The following is an 18,473-nucleotide window of genomic DNA, read 5'->3' on the forward strand; positions in this document are numbered from 1 at the left end:
GACGTTTCAGTCTACAAGTGACTTATATATCATGGTTGGATATCAATCACCTTTTGATGGGAAATGATGTCATCTTGATCTGATTTGATGGTGAAAGCGAGCTATGTGGACTTGTCCTCCTTTGTGCTCGAAAAGGCAACGACCACAAGTTCATCATCAGTACAATATATCGATGCATACAGTACATTGAACAATTTCCAACAAAAGAAGTGAGACATCAGATGTCCCAGTGAAAAGCAGGAAGATTGATATGGTGGCTTTAAGTCATCATCATATCTCTTTACCATGAATTACGATACTACGATACTGCGATACTAGGATCATTCATACAATACCGGCTCATTCACCTTTACCATTCCTCGCCTTTCTACCTTTGCGGTTTCTTGATGATCTACTAGCCGTACTGGACTTGCGGTCCGCTGTAGTACTATCTTTATACATATATTTCTCTTTCCCTCTCTCCCTCATTCTTTCCGCCACTTTACTCCTCAACCCCTCACTCTGATCTTCCGAAGTAATCTCGTCCCACGACAATCCTTCAGACTTTGTATTATCCCCTTCACCATCTACAGAATGGACATAGTACTTCCTATCTTTCTCGTCACCCTTTGTACCGGTCGATAAGATAGTAATAGTGTTGGTCTTCCCATCATCATCAAAAGTGAATTTATCAACTTTTCTCAACCTAGGTCCACCTCTGCCTTTTCCTTTACCTCCAGCGGCGATCTTTTGGTACACTTTGTTATACGCTTTATTATCACTTGATTTAAGTTCACTCAAACTCATCAAAGTAGGCTTTGACCCACTGGATTCTCCTTCTCCATCGGTACCAACGGTGGTTTGGCTGATATACCATTTTCGGTGTTTATTGGAATCCCGCTGGGAAGAGGATGGCCAAAAACTGATTTCGGAAGTGCTACCATCTTCAGTTTTGTATGAGAACTTCTGTTTTGGTGAAGGTCTCTTAGAAGATTTGGAAGATTTGGTACGAATACTTTGATCTTCGGTAGCAGTTTCGGTCGCACTCATATCGGTAGTTGTATCTGTGGCTGTGTCGCTCATGTCGCCTCAGTCTATTCTACTGTGGTCTGTCTCTTTATCGGGGTGAAAAAGTCTATATATGAGGATGGATAACTTTCAGGGGTACCCCTACAGCTCAAACCTTTTATAAGCTCTTTGAATACATTCCAATTGAATGTCGACTCGAACTATTCTGCATATAAAATCGAGTCATGAATCATTCCTTTCATTGCGAACGGACCAGAGAGGTGTACAGCCACATCAGCTTCTTCCGAAGCGAGAATCTAGAATGAGTTCGTAGACCATGTACTAGTATCATGCAGTCGAGGGTAGCTGTAGCAGCGAAGTATCTTGTACTTGATGCATAGATGAAGGACACTGTGTTCAGTTGAACGTTTCGATCTACTAATAAACCATGGATCCTAGACAGGGGCATATTGAAACATAGTCCATTCAGTTGTCGTCTCTGTCTTGGGATTCCAACACCAGGTTTGGTCAAGTCAAGGTCTGATACGTTTCGCATGTTTTGCATACGTCCATGGAACAGACAAACTCAAGAGAATGGACGAATTATTATTCTATTACTACATTCCAATCCTACGAAAGAGAATATTGAGATTCACTATACTTTGGAAATTCTATTCTATACGAGAATTCAATCCAAACCCAACTATATCGTTCAATATCAAAACACAAAACTCAGGCCAAAAGAAGAAAAGTGCGAAAATAAGGTAAGGATATAATTGTAGATAGAAATGAATATATGAATGCAAATGAGATTGAAATCTTTGAATTTGAGGCAACAACAACAAACCTAAGCCGAATTTCGATTATTTCCCACCACTTATACTTAACAGACTTGTCATACTATTCCCGTTTCCCGTACCCAAGGGACTCAGATCATTAGGTAAAGATCCAGAAACAGACGCAGACGTAGAGGCAGATAATGATGCCGTCTGATCATCATCGTTGTTCAAGAGGGACACGTCAACTGAAGATCTTCTAGCCTTCTTTCCACCACCCGTACCATTCGTCGTCGCAGTCGTAGTATTACCACCAGATTTTTTGCTGTTACCACTTCCACCGGTGTTATTGGTATTAGACCCTTTAGTATTAGTCGTAGAGCTTGATGAAGTCGATGGACCAGATACACTATTCTTACGTGATCCACCTTCGCCCTTTGGTCCTGGACCCGCTCTATTCCTATTTACCAACAGCAAAAAACCAAACAATCAGCTTATGAGCAATTGCTTTGTGACTTGGAGTGAGACAACATACCTCTTCTTGATCACGTCAGTCTTCAGAGATAACGGTCTGACCACCCCGTGTAATTTCTACATCGCCCCCACATAATCAGCATCATCGTCGGCCACCTTATGTTACACAATTTGTCACTCACATAGAACAGTCCACAAGCATTACATAACGGTTGACCTTCAGGATCTCTCCTCCAAAGGGGTGTATTCGTAGTCTGACAATTCGTACACATCGTAGGTGATTCACCCGTATTGATGATCGATCCAGGTCCACTCTCAGGTTCAGGTACACCATCGTCATCATTATCATCATCTTCATTCTCTTCTCCTTCACCACCACCACCAAGATCGATTCGGTCATTCTTGTTACTATTATTGTGATTGCTATTGTCCCTGTTCTTGGATTTTGATTTCGATTTGCCAAGTGAGCCACTTAACGAAGTATTCTTATTATGGCCTTTGGTAAGTGAGCTTCCCTGACCTTGAGAGGGGATGCGCAAAGTCTGTAAATTAGGCGAACTGTTAGATCTAACAGGTCCAGATCCATTTGTAGAACCAGAGAAAGGTAAAGAAGGAGGTGGCATCGATGATTTGTCGACTGCTTTCCCACCAACGGATTTGGGTAATGGTTTGATCGTATTCCCACTTTGACTAGTGGTAGTTCCCGGAGTAGGTGCACCATTCAGACTCGAAGGTGAGATTGCATTAGGCGAAGCATCGGTATTGGCATTACCGTTGGATAAAAGTTGATTCTGCAATGCACCTAGCACCTGAGAAGGGTTAATGTGGGTGAAAGGTGAAGCAGCTGAATTGGCATTGAGGTACAGATGCATCAATTGTTGGAAATCGAATGGGTTATCGCCTCCAGGTTGTGACGATTGTGTCGGTGAACCGATATTAGGTAACGATAATCCCGCTCCTGCAATTGTAGGATCAATTAGACCGAATGCTGAAGGAGATCCAAATGCGGATGTATCGGCTGTAGCAGGTTGACTTGATGCCCATTCAGCTATATCTTCGGCGGTGATCTCAGACATGTTCAGACCCTCGTTACCCGCAGGAGTAGTTCCACTAGCAGCAGCAATGTCAAAGAAGTTGTCGTATGATTGGGGGAAGCTGAATGTAAAGTTCGATGTGGGGAAGCCAGAATCGCCTTCCGGTAATGGTATAGTCTTTCCATCTCTGGGTGAAGCTTCCGCCTGTCTCTTTCGAGGATTGAACTGAGATGTAGGCGACACTCCTACATCGCCATCTCCTTCTTCATGAGCCTGTACAGTATGATCAAAACTTGTCTTTCGTACTCTTCTAGGTAAATATCCATATTGAGGATGGAAGTTCTCTTCTGTTTCGGAGTAAAGGCCCGGACCGTTAATACCTGGGAGATGAGGCTGTCTATCTCTTGATGTCGGACTAAGACCCGCAGCTAGAGCCGCTTGGATTTCGTCCAAAGTGATAGCCCCGTTTGGAGGTGCGGAAGCAGCAAGCATGTCGAGCGGATGGGGTTGCTTCACAGATGGCTGAATGTCGAGCGGACCTTCTTGCACTGGTGGTAATGATTTGTTAGGGTGCGATCGCGAGAAACTCGATCCAGCTGATCTGGGTCCAGGAAGGTCCGGCGCTTTCCTAGTGGAATTTGCCCACTCATTCTGGGATGGCATGTGCAGTCCCATTTCAGCCGTGGGTGTACCACCAGAAGCAAGAAGCTGATGAGCATGATGTTCACTGAAAGGATTTTGTCTGAACGGTAAAGCAGATCTTGACCTTGACCGGGACGATCCTCTCCAGTCGATATCCATAGGTATACGCGATCGCGATCGACTTGCCGCACGCCAATCGATGTCCATCCCGCTAGACGATATAGGCGAGTACGTTAGCCAGCATCACCAAGACAAGAATGACATGACTCACTCAGGAGATGGATTACTAGCAGCTCCAGCAAATCCTACTATCCTGGATTTCCCTTTCGATCTACCTCGTTCGGCTTCTACGTTGGGCGTAGTGGTAGGCATAGCGTCTCTGGATTCTTCCACTTCCGCAATATATTCCTTGGCCAACCTCTCTTGTTCTTCCCTTTCTGCCTTTTCCTTTGCCGCAGCTTCCTCCTCCTTCTTCTTCAAAGTCAGATGCATCATCCTCCAAGTCAAATTCTCCATCCTTTGACCATTAGGCAAGACCTCTCTAGCACGTGCGTAGGCTTTCCAAACTTGAGTCGCTAAAGGATCTTTCCTAGCCATCTGTTCGGGCGATCCAACTTCAGGTAGTACAGGTGAAGTCACATCGCTTTGAGATGGCCGTCGGGTGACGGGGTAAGAACCGATATTACTGATGGGTGGAGTGGCGAGTGGTGTGGTTGGCATTCTACCATGAAGGAAATCGTCGTTTAGGATATCATCAACGATACTAACGTTTCTTCCTTTCTGAGAACCCGAACCTTCAGGTGACGATACATTTTGGAAATATCCAGGTGTAGGTGCATCAGCAGGCATCGAAGGCCAGATGGATGATCCGGCATTTGGGTCCTGATTGGGTTGTTGGGCGTTCAGTCCCATGGCAATCCCCATTCCCATCCTGATTGCCATTTCTAATCCCGCAGTGCCGTATTGAGCAAGATGCTCGATAGATAATCCAGCAGGCAAGGGTGGAAGAGTGTCTAAGCTGACGCCTTGTGGTGTACTGGTGGAAGATTCCCCGCGAGGAGCTTCGGAACCTGCTCGAGAAGGCATCTGAGAAGAGGGAAGGCTACCAGAGTTACTTGGCAGACTGGGATATCCTGGTGCAGGGGGTTGAGGGGCTTCTCGCCGTCGAGGGGCGATAGGAGGGTATCGATTGGAGTGAGAACCGGCAGACAACTAGTTGATTATCAGTAAACCAGATCAGGTTATGACAAAAAGAAATCAAATGCTCACCTCAACTGGACTGTTGAAACCACCGAAATCACTTCCACCAGGTGTCGTCACCGGAGTCTCCACATATCCACCAAGTCTATCAGGTAACGGCCACGGCGTTGAGGGGGCAGTCGAGTTCTTTCTTTGCGGCTGTTGGAATTGTTGCTGTTGCTGTTGCTGTTGCTGAGGTGGTGCGAATTGTGAGAAGTTCATGGAACCGTAACTTCCCGGAGTTCCATACCCAGTAAGAGACGAAATAGAATCAGAGAAAGAGCCGGATGGAGGTGGAACAGAAGTCTGATACATATTGTTATTGCCGTTAGACGGAGGGGATGCATTGCTGTTCTGTTGATTTTGTAACCGACGGCTTAAAAGACTCGTGCTGTTTTGCGAGGTTGATGGCATAGATGGGATGGAGGATGACGAGGATCCCGGAGCAAGGAAGTTGGCTGAGAAGTCGAATGCTGCGCCGTTGGTAGCTTTCTCCTGACTTTGTTGTACCAGCTCAGCGAGGGTATCAAATATTCCAGGATCTACGGCATTCTCTTCAACTGGTGCGGGTTGAGTGGATTCAGGTGTTAACCAACTACTGGGATTGGGCAGATTTGACCAATCGAATGCAGGCTGATTTTGTAGCATACCGGAGTTGTTTTGATTGGTCCAAGGAGAGGGAGGGGGATCCAGTGGAGTAGTCGAGAGTGCAGGTTGGCCTTGCGGTTGATTTCGTTTGTGTGGTGCGGAGCGAGCGTATTGAGAGTTGTAAGAGGAAGGCCCGTACGATGATTGAGATGGTCCTCCGACTGATGATGGTCCCAAGGATGATGCTTGAGCGCCGAAAGAGAATGCGTTCCCACCTGCGCTTGCACTTAAGGCAGTTATAGAATCAATGGGTGTGAGCGGAGTAGGAGTGGTGGCGATGGATGATTGATGGTATGAGCCTTCTCTGGAATGGTGACCTGCGCTAGTTGACACGTGAGGGAAAGAAGGATAAGGTTGAGAAGGGTATGCGAATGAACCATTCTTCCTATCGATGGGTACGGCGGGAGACATAGATGGAGTGGGAGGGTTGGAGTGTCGTGAGGAAGATGCAGAAGGTGGTCGTTCAGGTTGCCTTTGATTTCTCGGACTGACATGTTGATGTTGCTGTTGATGATGATGTTTCCCTCCTCCTGAATCTACTGTGAAGGGACCTTTCTTACCTCCCGATGAGGTCCTCCAAGGTAACTTATCCATGTTACCAGAAGAACCTGTGTGGTTGTTGGTGGTATGATTCTGCTGATGGCTCCCTACTCCACGTTGAGAATTACTACTACCACTTCGACCGGTAGGTTTTGATCTTGCTGCAGGACCAGAGCCTGGTGGAGCCGGTGAAGGCTTGATAGGTTTAGGGAGGAGTGGTCTTAACTTCTGTGTGGTTGTACTGCTTCCTGAATTGGTGGATACGGGTGATGATTTGGACGAAGTAGTTGATCTAGGTGAAGGTCCCGAGACGTCTGGTGATTGAGCCGGGGGAGAAATCTTGTCGGTTTGTTTTGCTGACGGGCGAGTATATAAGAAGATGATATATAGCGGGGGCTGCGAGTAGACGGAAGTATCAGCAAAGAATGGAAGTCCCAATGCGACGAGATGAAAGGATAATTGCCATAAAAAAGGTGGAAAACACCGACTGTGAGATGGTCTGAAGAGAATAATGGGAAAGTTGTGGATTACACAATGCGGCAATGGCAAAGGGTTGAAAAGACAAATCTCATCAAAGGATATACCGTCTCAATTCCCTCCAAATACTTCTGCTCGTGGGATATTCGTAATTCGGTAAGCCGAAAACACAAGAGACCACCATTCATGACACTCCATCGGTGGGTTGACATCGACGTGATGCATCCCACCGGCAAATGACAGACACGCCATTGAAGGGTAGGAAGTGACGACAATATCAAGACTGAAAGATTCAAGACCAAGAGATTCCGAACTCACAACTGTCTTCCCGCTTCTGTGTCTCTGTGATCAACAATAACTGTCTCTGAGTGATATGTATGGTATGGTACGTTGCGGTAGATGGTGTACTGATGGTTTGCGCACGGGCTTTCGAGTCAAAGGATGGGATGTGTGCAGTAGATGTTGTGTTGTGCTGAATTGGATTTGATCGGATATAACGGGGGGAGTAGTAACCTTGATATTTCACTTTCACTGTATTGATTCAATACCCAAGTGAAGTGGAGTTCCGACTAGGTTGATGGTATGTAGCACTTGCGATGGTGTCGATGACACAGGTGGTTGATGGTGATTGACGGGTGATGGTTGATGGTTGATGATTGATGATCAATTGATGGTTGATGGTTGATGGTTGATGGTTTAGGTGCGTATGGGATGGATAAATTTCATACTGTACTCGTATTATTTGGAATTGGGTATTGATTCACTTGTAGAAGGGTCAAGGTGGCGGCGGTAGTCTGGAGTCGAGAGTAGGGAGTAGGGAGTAGAGAGTAAGCAGCAAAAGGGAAAAGAATCCGAAAAAACGTGACTTTTACCCTTTTTCATCTATGGGTTCTTGGTGCCTTGTTACATGATTACCCTTTTGGGTTATTTCTGACATCGATCGGATATTCTCTGACTTCCTTCGACTCTCTGATGGTCCGGCGGATCTTTGTGGTCATTACAGCTGGCAGTCTTGCAGTATCCTGTGTGCGACCGAACGAGCTGAGCTGCTGCTGTCTGTATATGTGATGAAGGAGTGGATTTATCTGTGTGAAACATGATTGGACATCATAGTGGATAACAGCGACCAAAATGGACCATCTTTGTATGAGGTCTTTGTCAGTCAATCATCACCATCATCATCATGCTTGTCTTCGGCACATATCATGCCAGATGATCCTGAAATCCTTAGGAAATACCTGAGCTCAGGCTGAGTCGTACAAAATTAATGACCGACAGGAGCGTCAAGGGCAGAAGTGTATACTGGATACGTTAGTGCACAGTTCTTGTACAAGGTACGTGAAAGCATGAATACAAGTTAAGTATCCTAGCACCTGTCCTGTTCATTTCGGCGGTTAATGTTTGAGCTGACGAGCATTAACGCTTTGTGCCTTTCTGAGCAGTGGCCAATGAAATATCGTTACTGTATTGGTATCCTATAACTCTATATCTAAATAAGCGAGAATCATTTCGCCCGAAGCGACTTTCACTTTTGACTTTTCAAGTTATGTATAATTCTTCGTTTAAAGATAATTAATGTGGTTAGTCTTGTTTGATTCTCTCCTCATGTCAGCGGGTGTCAGCGCCTCTGCATCGCTACTGCTGGCTACTAGAAGAACCTGCATTTCCACTGGAATTGTTTAATCATCATGAGGAATTGAATCTCAAATTGAGCCTCGAGAACGAACTGTCCACATCTGTTCGATCGTACAGGTTACTGGAATACATTCCAAACTATATGCAAATGAATTATCAAGATATAATGCAAGAAATATTTAGATTCAATTTTAATAACGTCCAATAGGGAAAGGTCTACCTTCGAAATACGGTATCAACCTTTCCGAGTCAAATAGGTCCGTATGGTATTTCACCCATCTTCGAGGTGGTGGGAACGATCTCATAGCTTTAGGCATGGATGGTAAGCTACTATGGGATACAGGTGAGCGCGGAGTATGTGGGACTGCATCGGTACGTGAACGAGGTTGAGATCTCGGTGTTTGGTATTGTGTACCTACATGGGGTGAATGATTGTCAAGCCTTCTGGATTGATTGGGAGTGTAAGTGTGAGGATTGTGATTTCGAGGTGCAGTTGGCGGAGAAGCGAAATCTTTCCGCTGCAATTGAAGTGCGTAGTGTTGTCGGAGATATGGATTAGGATGAGAAGTAGGTGAAGGTGGTGCAGGCGGAGCAGGAGGGGGAGAAGGGATATCATCCGGTGGTGGGGGAAGTGGGATATCAGGCAATGGGGGAGGTGGGAATGGAGGTGTGGGTGGTCTATCGTCCATCGGAGCAGGTGGATATGGTGGAGTAGGAGGTCTCGGTGAGGAGGAAGGTTCTTTGATAGGATGAGAGATAGGTGAAGGTGGTTGAATACCGTCGATTGATAATTTCTTGACGTTCACCAGTCTTATAGGAACAGGATCTGAATTATGTTCATGGTCAATATCCATATCATCCATATCGTCTTCGTCGTTATCATTACTAGTGGATCCAGAAGAGGATGATTCCGATGTATTTTCGGACGAGGCTTCCTCGTCATCAAGCGAAGGATCTGGTGGTGATGTACCGAGATCCCCACCATATATCTCCAGTTGATGGTCATCATCTTCCTCCTTATTATATTCGAAAGCCTTTTCATGTATCTCAAGGGACTCTATACGCCGTCTAGTTTCTTGTATGGGATCTTAAAATACAAATACAACGTCAGCTCCGTATCAGTATCAATCATATGCATCTGATTCAACTGACCTTTAGCAGCTATCCAGCCAGGTGGATAACCCCATCTCATCATAACGTCATACCAATCCCATCTTTTTCTTCTCCTTTTCACTTCCATCTTCTCTCTAATCAAGTATCGATCTTCCTCTTGTATATCTCCATAGATATCGTCTTCCGGAGGTATGAAACAAATAGCATCTTGTAGAACTTCTGATAATTCCCCTGTTGGGAGTCCAAATTGATCGAGTAGTTCTAATCTCCTCAATCTCTCTTCCTCGGTGACTTTCATGCTGAAATACATATCTAAGGCAGGTTGGACGTATTCCGGCATAGCGTAATCTCTATTGTACAGGAAGACATCTCGAGAATGTCTGATCATCATGTGATTCTTGGGGTGAGGACATGACAAGTAGGTATGTCCAGTCGATAGACAGTTCCAGCATGCTTGACTATAAATCGAATCTCACGTCAGCTGGTATATAATTAGTATGGTTGAAATGGATACTCACTTGTTTGATCTACCTTGATTTACTTCCACAGCTTCTCGTATAGGTTCATCATACAGTACATCCCCTCCTTGTTCCCCATCCAGCCCCACAAGCCCTCTAGATGGATTCAAATCAATCTCAAAGCTCATCTCATCTATCGACCTAGATTCATTCGTTGTTGACTTGGATAGATCGATAACCTCTACATCACTTCCGATAAGTATATCACTAAATCCCGAGAACGTCGTAGATAGTATCCTAGAGTATATACCCCATTCGTCCTCGGGGGTATATTCACCTATCGGCGAAGGGAATTGAAGAAAAACTCGACCGACATATCTTCGCCAAGGTGGTATGTCACTTTCCACTTTGTTGCCTATTCCATCTTCATTCGCATTACAATCGTCTGCATCCCGATTGGTATCGAAACAGGTCAGAACGCTTCTATACGCTCTGAATCTGATTCCACCTTCCTTTCCACTGTTCTCCGTTTCAACTTTCATTGATTCTTCTTCACCCCCTCCTTCTGCCCCTGCCCACTTCCATGGCTCAATTGCCATTCCTCAATCACCTTGCTGAGCTTCTCCTGATCTATGCGATGTTTTGCGATTCGTCTATCGTCAAGGTGAAGGACAGGCTATTACGCATTGCATTATCAATAAGATGTCATCTTATATAGTGGTATGCAATGATCAGTTGTATATGATGAAGAAGACCTACAATATCGTATTGATACAATCTTCTCCACTTTTTAGCTTCCCTCTCGTCAGTCCCTTTAGGTGGATCTCGTATATTCCATAGATTCAACTCGAATGGTGTTGTTCGACGTAGCTTCGCAAGATCTTGCTTGGCTACCTGCAATAGAAATTAAGTATATCAGTACTGAGCAGACCACTGGTTAAATGTCAGGTGTTCGTACCCACCTCACACAACGAACACTCTTTACCGCCCGTAAACAGGGTCAGTCTAGGTATAGGTAGACGTATACGAGGGGTCATGGGCATGAGCGAGGGGAGGAGATCGGACTGAGATGGAGCAGATCACAGATTGAGGATCAGTAGAGACTATTACTTTATATATCCCATAATACGGTAAGGTCATTTGGTCGGTCCTTTTCAACTTTCTCTAATGAGTCCGTGCCTGAAACATGTCTAGACATATAGATCACTCAACTTGTTCCACCACGACGTCTTCAAGCTCTTTTCTTTCCTCGCTTTTCCTCTCTCGCATTCTATATATCATCTCATCAAGAAACGCAGCACGGCATCTTAACCTTACGTCCGTATCCCCTGCCGATCCTGGACTCACAAAGCCGAAGACTGTAGCTGAAACAACCGAAACGAACCAGATCTCTCCTCTGTCATCCTTCGGTCAATCCCGTCTGTTTGGTTCCCCTCTATTGATCTCATCCCATCCATCATGTCAGGCAAGGGGAAAGGGAGAGCGACAAACCCAATCAGTTTCGATTCAGATAGTGATGATGATTTCTTCGTCAGTAGACGAAGACCTATAATAAGAGAGACCAGTAAGTAACACCTTCGATTCTCTCATTACCCTCTGTCTGTCTATCCTGCTTAACTCATTGAGTTTGTACTGACCCCTGATACGAACCACCCTTCTAGCCGCTCCTAGATCCCCTACTCCACCCATTCGCACTCACTCCGACTCAGAAGACGACGACGACGCTTCGCCCGACAGTCAACGGAAGAAGAAACCCCGCAAAGCGCCCCTTAAGAAACCCACACTTGACTTACCTGCGTGGACAAGACAGGGGTCTAATGGTGATAAGAAGAGTGGAAGTAGATCGAGAAAGAGTAGTAGTCAGATCAGAGGCAGTACGGAAGAGAGAGCGGACACAATGTAAGTCAACTTCTTTCCACCGATGGTTGTACGAGTATTTGTTGACAAATTATCATATCATGTTCATTTTGCCTTCAGTGTTATTGATGATTCCGATGAAGAAATTGGTATTGTGGGTGGATCAAGTTCGAAGCCCACAAAGAAAGTCATAAGGAAAAGAGTCCAACTCACTCCTCCTCCCGAGTTGAGTGAGAAAAGTAAGGCGGATATCGTAAAACTCGTTCGGTAAGCGGTCTAAAAGCTTAACAATGCAACCTCCATGGTCTGGCTGACAAGCAGGATTTACCCATAGCGAACATATGAGCGAGAAGTATGGTGATCAAGCTCATCTAGACGATTCAGCTAGTTCTCCCGAAAAAGATAGGAACGATGTCGAGAAAGTACATGTCACCATACGAATGCAAGCTCCCCCTGAGAAGAAGCAGACCGCCGCTCCGGCTGCTATTAAGGAATATCAGAAAGCCAGAACGTTGATTCTATCCAGTGTAAGTATCTGATACTACTCCTAAAGTTCAGTCATACATACGTTCGTTCTGATCCGACACAAAGGGAAAATGTCTTGCTAACATCTGGATTTCACCGATAGACCGGTCCAATGTCAACGGGTATCTCAATCCTGAGTGAACGCATACAGAAACGTCCCGAGGATCTTATACTGGTATATGATGATAAGAGGGTCTATCCGAGATCTACACCTGCACAATTGGGTATATTGGATAAAGCTGAGATGAGTGAGTCAAATTTCTGGCAAATAGCATACCCTGAAATGCGACACAGGATTAGCTTACAGTCTTGTGATTGTGATGTAGTTGGTTACGAGAAAGATTATTGGATGAGATTGGAGGCCGATAAACGAAGGGCATTAGAGGAGGATCTAATGTATAGTAATGAAAGTAACAATCAAGAAGAGGAAGAAGATGATGTGATACCACTCAATCTGAATGGTATCTCTTCCTCATCAACTTCTAAACCATCTTATACTTCTCAATCTCAATCACTACCTCAAACTCAGACACAAACACAGGTACAAACACAGACACAGCAAGATATCATACATTTCAAGATTTCGTCTTCATTCGGGGAAGAACGTATGAAAGGACCCAAAACTCTAAAACTCCAATCTGTCATTCGATTTTACCTGAAAAAATTGGGTAGACCAGTTGAAGAGGCTGAAAAATGGTATATAATGTTTGATGGAGAGAAGTTAGATAAATCGTTGAGGATTGAGGAAACTGAGGTGGAAGATGGTGATATGCTGGAAGCTGGGATGTAGATTTTAAGGAATTGTATCGGACAGGCTGAAATATCAGGTTGGCAGGATAGCAGGAAGTCAACGAAAGAAGTAGAATGAGATGGACCAATCTACCAATCAGTCAATTATGTGTCACGAAGACCCAATGAAACGTTTTTACTGTGTATTCCTACATATCTAACATATAATTATGATAATGTTGTATCAATTATAGTAATCAAATAGTCGACTCGATCAGATTATGAACTATGGTGTTATAATAGCAGATATACTATGCATATGATCATTATGACATGTTTACTATTTACCGAAACCCACATTATGTATCGTTCTAGATCCAGAGGCAGCTTCAAGGTTTTCGAGGTAGTCCTGTTGAGACCATCCCACATCGTGTGAGCTGTATATTGTCCCGATCGATATACATACCAGATGGAACTTACCCTTAACCACTGTTCTCTCTTTTCGGGAACATGATCAAATTGTCTATACCTCTTATCTCGCTGTTGCAGATCCAAAAAGAGTCTCATCAGTTTCATTTTTCTTTCCTCTTGTATTCGATTCAAGAGTCAGAAAATAAAAATCAGAACATTATTTACTCACCCTTAAAACGCTTTTGATCTCATTGAGATCAATCTGTCTCGCCATATCTGTGATATCCTTCTTCCCACCTTCTTGATCATCATCAACCACATCAATACCTTCCGCTTCTTCAAATTGATCATCCCTTTTAACTCCTAAAGCGCCCTCATCTAAGGTCTTCTTTCTCATCTTACCCCAAAATTCTATAAAACTGTTTTCGCCCAACATCTCATCAAACTCCTTTCTACCTTCAACTTCTCTACTTCTCATCCATGCCTTCCATTGAGATTCTAAATTATCTCCTTGTAGACCTAATCTCCTGACTAATGGATCATCTACGATATTCGGATAAACAGCATCGTAAGGCGTATCTAAACCAGGAGTAAACTTTTCGAATAAGTTATGTAGTTCGTTTGAACGTTTGGAGGATATTCGATTGATATGTTCGGTAAATAAGCGCTGTTTGTCTCGAGGATGTAAAGAGGGATTGTTGAATCGCGGATCAGAAGATAGGAACTGGGAAGCCTCGTTCCATGAGATACTATGATCTCTAACTTGATCAACTAGCAAACTACCAAATAACCTCTCAGCATCTTGTTTACCCGCTCCAACCCTACTCTTATGATTCTCAAATTCAATTTTCTCCTTCTCCGCTTTGATCTTGTTTTCCCTTTCTCTCAAACTAGCTTCGGCTTTCGCCCTTCTCTTAGCAGCTTCTTCTTCTTTCGATGCTTTCTTTTCCGTACCATTCGTAGAAGACGATGAAGCAAGGTTCTTTATATGATTATTGAACAATTCTTCACGTAAGGAAGAAGATCCGACAGCATCATATCGAGGATCTTTGTATATATGCTTTTTCACGTCAGACCATACCGATGAAGATGTGATGGGGTGATCAGACTCTTTCAGGAGTTCATAGAAATCTTGTTCAGCACGCTGAGCATCAGCCCGTTTACCTATACACCACCAAAATCCACAATTAGCTTCATGTCGACAGCACCCTTCAGATACCGAATAGTTTTGTACTCTACTCACGCTCGCCTAATTCCCTCAGGTGAGTCTTGAACACCTTCTCCCTATCTCTATCATCCCTTCCAAACGCATAGAATTTTCTATCCTTCTTCCATTTCTTCCTGAAATCATCCCATCTCGTCCTGGTACTAGTAACTTCCTCTCTCAGAAGAGCTTTATATTCCTTCTCAGGATCAGATTTCTTTTTATCTCCCGATCCAGATGCACCGGAAGCTTTAGCTAGTCGTCTTGCCCTTCCGACATCTCTGCAATATTCATCGTACACTTCCTGCCTGTCTTTCTGGGATGAGAGTAATACGTATCGAGGATCGTTAATGAATAATGGTAAAGATTGATCCCATGGTGAGAAAGGGTTAATGTCTTTTTCGATCAACAATGCCTATAAAAGATTCAACCAGTCAGACATGATCCACCAAACATGCCAGACAGGGGAAAATCGGCAGAATATTCACCTTGAACAAAGCTCTACCTTCTTCTGGGGAAACCTGTACTTTCTCCGGAACAGCAAACACTTTCTTCGCAGCTTCTTCTTCCTCCTTTCTTATCTCCTCAGCAGTCTTTTGCTTCTCGGCTTCCAGCTGTTGATCCGCCTCTGCAAATTCAGCCGCTACAGCCTTCATCCACTCAGCTTCATCTTCTTCGTCTTGAGGACCGAAATGCTCCTCATCTTCATCACCATTTTCGTCTCTATTTTGCCCCACGTTTTGTACTCCTTCGTCATCCACTTTGGGTATCTTCGAATCTCTATCTTCACCTTCTTCCTCCCTCTGTTTCCGCTTTCTCTCAACTTCCAACTGTTTCTGCTTTTTCTCTTCCTCCACTTCCAGCCTAATCCTTTCAATTTCTTTCAACCTCTCCAATCTCTCCTTCTCAGCTTGTTCCCTCTCTTCTCTCTCTTTTTGTTCCCTCGCAGCTTTCTCCTCAGCTTCTAACGCTTCGACCTGTTCTTTAATCTCTTCCGGTACGGTCCATTCAGATTTCTTAGATTCCTTCTCAAAGTAGAAGACATTGCCTTCAGTCGTGGTGACTCTAGTCCAGGTGGTTCCTGGTATAGGTACTTTAACTTTGGGTTTCTCTTTCTTCTTCTTCTTCTCTTTTTCCGCTTGGACAGGTAATGGTGGGATAGGAGAAGCTGAACCTGGACCTGGAGGAGGGAATGGAGGGAACAAAGTTGGTCGGATATACGTAGATTCACGAGTTTGGGTATTATAGAAATATGGTGTGACTCCATCAGGTGCTATCATTTTACCAACGTGTCAGTATACGAGTCTGTTGGATATTGATGGATTAGGATAGACGTACCTCGGTGTTCTGACCATCCGGGTGGTAAGGGAGGTGGGAAGTTGGGCATCATGGGAGGTAAACCCATAGGTGATCCAGCAGGGAACCCGAATGGAGGTCGGAAAGCTTGCCCAGGTGGAGCTCTATGAGAATAGAACAGACAGTATTCCGTCAGTCTTCCCTACATTCGTTCAAATATTCATGTAGAGCGAACTTACCCAGGTGGAGGTCCAGGAGGTCTAACTACATTGCCGCTGTTGATGGGTGGTGGTCCAGGAGGCGGGCCAGGTGGGACTCCTGACATATTGTTTGTGGGTTGGCAAGATTAGCTGAAACACAGCAACGACAAGTCTCATCTTACGCAGCTGCACAGACAAAGAGCAGATCCTTCCTGTAATGGTCTTCATCAGCTTTCAAATCAGCCATGACTATAAAGTGACTTCTGGAGTCTGACGAGAGTATAGCGCCATGATCTATATTTGCCGCGGGAGTGGTAACATCTTGGATTCCTTCGTGCACAGGATTGATCTTACTGGTATTATATCCATTCCTACCTTTTTGAAGGCTAGCAGAGCTGTTCTTAGGGTTCAGACCTTCATTTGAAGACGAAGTGTGACTTAGTCCGGAGTGGTTGACGTCTGATGCAACGGTAGTAATAATTTCTGAGGACATGTCTGCTCGAGAAGGGAAGTTCATGATCTTTGCTATACAGATGATACGAGTTCTTGTATGTGTATGTGTATACGTATAAGAGATTGGTTTTGTGGGATGATGATGAATCGAAAATGGAAAATTGTAAGAACGGTGATTTTGAACCTTTTGGTATTTATACCTTGATGAAGACTGAAGTATAAAGCAATGGTGGCTCCTGTCAACCCTCATTCTTGGCTGCTCCTTCGAAGATATCTCCTGTCCTCCAGAAGAGATCTTCAGTCATACGGTCCAGAATAATCTCCTGAACCCCTCTTTGGCTTTTATACGCCCATGTCACATGAAGGCGGGCTCCAAGCGAAAGATGAAGACATTCTGGCCAAGTACACATGCCTTCCCATACCTTCTCGAAGCCTGAATACTTGAAGACTTCTTCTCGAAAGTACATGTGTTCTCTCTCTTTCCTTCCGCAAAGTACCTCATCTAACAAACAGTCACCCCTTTGCCTCTCTATCGACGAAAGAAGGCTGGCGGCTTTCCATAACCACACACCCATTTGGACTCTCCTCGTCTGATGTAGCATTGTGTATTGTTTTACATTGTAGAAAGGTCAAGGATGTATTGATATAATACATTACTGAAGGTGCACACAGCTGGCTCGTATCTCAAGAGGCCACAGGAGCATATGCGAGGTTTTACTCAACAAGATGTTGGCACAGCGGTGTTGCAAGGTAGACTTGATCAAGGGAAAAATCCCATGAAGGGGACGAAAAAAACCTTGATTTCAGTCTGCTAAAAGATATGTATATTCACTCCTTTACTACAGATCACCAAACAGCCTCTTACTCATCTACCATCGTCTCGTCCCTCCAGATACCTCTCGAGGAGCACGAAAAATCAGCTCGACTAGGCGACAGAAGTGTGAGTGGGGACTGGAATAACGATGTTTTGTGAAGCGGTATCACTAGTACCGAAAGTAGTGCCACCCTCTCTCGATGCCATATGCTTATCAAAAGCCTTTTTGAAGTCTTCCCCAAACTTGCCTGATCTGATATCTTTCAGAGTTGCTCCGCCAGTCGTCCACGCATCACCGGTACTTCTCGATTCGATACTAAACGTGATACTTCCATCTTCACTTTTATGAGCCGTAAGTCTTACGTTCCTCTCTTCGACTGTACCATCCTCTTTCATAGATGTATAGGTGAACGTTGCCTCTTCAGGAGGAGGTTTGGCCTTGTCGCCCATGACAGATTGATAAATCGAGTATTCAATTTTGTTTCCTCTATATAATTCATCAATGGAAACGGGAGCGCGGCTGCTGGAGTTCAAACCATTCTTGATGAAGTAGCTATATTTACCGTCGTCTGTTCGCTTGTACTTAACCTGAGTGGTAGAACCGTCATCTTCGGAGATATCGAACCTACCAGAAGGTCTTCCAGTGCTGATCCCACTGGCTGTATCAGCGGTAGGGCAAGGTTTATCAGTTTCGGTAAGAGATGAATTGTTGATCGATGCCATGTTGGTCGTTGCTTATAGAGTTGTTGTGTTTCTGTAGTTATGTGAACTATGCTTCTGTGTTAGTTGGGATATTTTAGGTTGGGAAAAGAAAGAAAGAGAAAGAGAACACGAGAAAGAGAAAAGTGTTCAGCTTATATATCGTGAGAATGTTCTGAACGGATATACAATATTACTGGATGTCGAGTCGAGTAGAATAAGGATCATCCTTTTTATGATGACTTCCTTCCCTTCACAAGCA

General features: G+C 44.4%; 8 protein-coding genes across 8 annotated transcripts; 1 reads left to right on the forward strand and 7 right to left on the reverse strand.

The window, feature by feature from the left end:
• Positions 1-339: 339 nt before the first annotated feature.
• V865_000882 (uncharacterized protein) lies at positions 340-1,062 on the reverse strand (the record flags this gene model as incomplete). Its single annotated transcript, XM_066224710.1, has 1 exon — positions 340-1,062. The coding sequence occupies one exon, from the start codon at positions 1,060-1,062 to the stop codon at positions 340-342; it is 723 nt and encodes a 240-aa protein (XP_066080807.1).
• Positions 1,063-1,850: 788 nt separating this feature from the next.
• On the reverse strand, positions 1,851-7,029 carry V865_000883 (uncharacterized protein; the record flags this gene model as incomplete). Its single annotated transcript, XM_066224711.1, has 6 exons — positions 1,851-2,223; positions 2,299-2,354; positions 2,420-4,124; positions 4,185-5,125; positions 5,183-6,736; positions 6,925-7,029. The coding sequence occupies 6 exons, from the start codon at positions 7,027-7,029 to the stop codon at positions 1,851-1,853; spliced, it is 4,734 nt and encodes a 1,577-aa protein (XP_066080808.1).
• A 1,614-nt stretch (positions 7,030-8,643) lies between these two features.
• On the reverse strand, positions 8,644-10,565 carry V865_000884 (uncharacterized protein; the record flags this gene model as incomplete). Its single annotated transcript, XM_066224712.1, has 3 exons — positions 8,644-9,539; positions 9,605-10,023; positions 10,084-10,565. The coding sequence occupies 3 exons, from the start codon at positions 10,563-10,565 to the stop codon at positions 8,644-8,646; spliced, it is 1,797 nt and encodes a 598-aa protein (XP_066080809.1).
• A 60-nt stretch (positions 10,566-10,625) lies between these two features.
• On the reverse strand, positions 10,626-11,066 carry V865_000885 (uncharacterized protein; the record flags this gene model as incomplete). Its single annotated transcript, XM_066224713.1, has 3 exons — positions 10,626-10,676; positions 10,783-10,917; positions 10,986-11,066. 3 exons carry the CDS (start codon positions 11,064-11,066, stop codon positions 10,626-10,628), a joined length of 267 nt encoding a protein of 88 aa, XP_066080810.1.
• A 415-nt stretch (positions 11,067-11,481) lies between these two features.
• On the forward strand, positions 11,482-13,195 carry V865_000886 (uncharacterized protein; the record flags this gene model as incomplete). Its single annotated transcript, XM_066224714.1, has 6 exons — positions 11,482-11,587; positions 11,685-11,922; positions 12,001-12,147; positions 12,215-12,407; positions 12,509-12,653; positions 12,732-13,195. 6 exons carry the CDS (start codon positions 11,482-11,484, stop codon positions 13,193-13,195), a joined length of 1,293 nt encoding a protein of 430 aa, XP_066080811.1.
• Positions 13,196-13,474: 279 nt separating this feature from the next.
• On the reverse strand, positions 13,475-16,370 carry V865_000887 (uncharacterized protein; the record flags this gene model as incomplete). Its single annotated transcript, XM_066224715.1, has 7 exons — positions 13,475-13,543; positions 13,615-13,674; positions 13,775-14,709; positions 14,789-15,164; positions 15,238-16,022; positions 16,088-16,209; positions 16,285-16,370. 7 exons carry the CDS (start codon positions 16,368-16,370, stop codon positions 13,475-13,477), a joined length of 2,433 nt encoding a protein of 810 aa, XP_066080812.1.
• Positions 16,371-16,423: 53 nt separating this feature from the next.
• On the reverse strand, positions 16,424-16,738 carry V865_000888 (uncharacterized protein; the record flags this gene model as incomplete). Its single annotated transcript, XM_066224716.1, has 1 exon — positions 16,424-16,738. One exon carries the CDS (start codon positions 16,736-16,738, stop codon positions 16,424-16,426), a length of 315 nt encoding a protein of 104 aa, XP_066080813.1.
• Positions 16,739-17,623: 885 nt separating this feature from the next.
• V865_000889 (uncharacterized protein) lies at positions 17,624-18,235 on the reverse strand (the record flags this gene model as incomplete). The annotated part of the gene is made up of 1 exon (XM_066224717.1): positions 17,624-18,235. The coding sequence occupies one exon, from the start codon at positions 18,233-18,235 to the stop codon at positions 17,624-17,626; it is 612 nt and encodes a 203-aa protein (XP_066080814.1).
• Positions 18,236-18,473: the final 238 nt, after the last annotated feature.

This window comes from Kwoniella europaea, chromosome 1 (assembly GCF_036810445.1).
Source record: "Kwoniella europaea PYCC6329 chromosome 1, complete sequence".
Classification (NCBI taxonomy): Eukaryota; Fungi; Basidiomycota; class Tremellomycetes; order Tremellales; family Cryptococcaceae; genus Kwoniella; species Kwoniella europaea.